The sequence below is a fragment of the Atta colombica genome, unplaced genomic scaffold (genome assembly GCF_001594045.1).
Source record: "Atta colombica isolate Treedump-2 unplaced genomic scaffold, Acol1.0 scaffold1, whole genome shotgun sequence".
Classification (NCBI taxonomy): domain Eukaryota; kingdom Metazoa; phylum Arthropoda; class Insecta; order Hymenoptera; family Formicidae; genus Atta; species Atta colombica.
The window spans coordinates 701,157-701,665 of NW_017259183.1; the positions used below are offsets into that span (position 1 = coordinate 701,157).

The 509-nt window shown below is 23.4% G+C and overlaps 1 protein-coding gene across 1 annotated transcript in view; it reads left to right on the top strand.

Annotated features, from left to right (window-relative positions):
* LOC108685408 (heat shock factor protein-like) overlaps positions 1-308 on the top strand; it is a 2,365-nt gene extending 2,057 nt beyond the window's left edge. The window contains exon 3 of the mRNA XM_018190221.1: positions 109-308. Coding sequence (XP_018045710.1) covers positions 109-308 — 200 coding nt within the window. The remainder of the gene's footprint in view (positions 1-108) is intronic.
* The last annotated feature ends 201 nt before the right edge of the window (positions 309-509 follow it).

Sequence of the window (509 nt, forward strand, 5' to 3'; positions counted from 1 at the left end):
AAATTAATATAAATATCATTGATATTATTTTAATGATGTTTGTATGTCTCCAAATATTAAATATATATATTTTTTAATATCTAAAATATTAATAATTATATGTTTCAGTTCCTGTTCTTTATGAGATTGAATTCAACAATGTCCCAAATCAGAAACCTACCATAGAACGGAATATAAAATATTCTGCATACCAGTTTCTTCCTACAAAGACCAATACATCATTTGAACGCAAAATGATCTCGCCACCTCAGCGCATTGCTTTGATAGATAAACGTGGTTTGCACTTTAATATTCAAAATATTCATTAAAATCAATTCAGACTGCTGATTTTAATTTTCTCTTAATCAGTATTTACATTATAATACAAAGTTATTATGACACTATGTTTAATTTAATATAATTATTTAATATGATTAATCACAAATTTGAGATACATTTGTAATATATAATGCATTAATATATTAAGCCATTTTTTGCAATGACATGCAACAATTTTATGTTATTATATA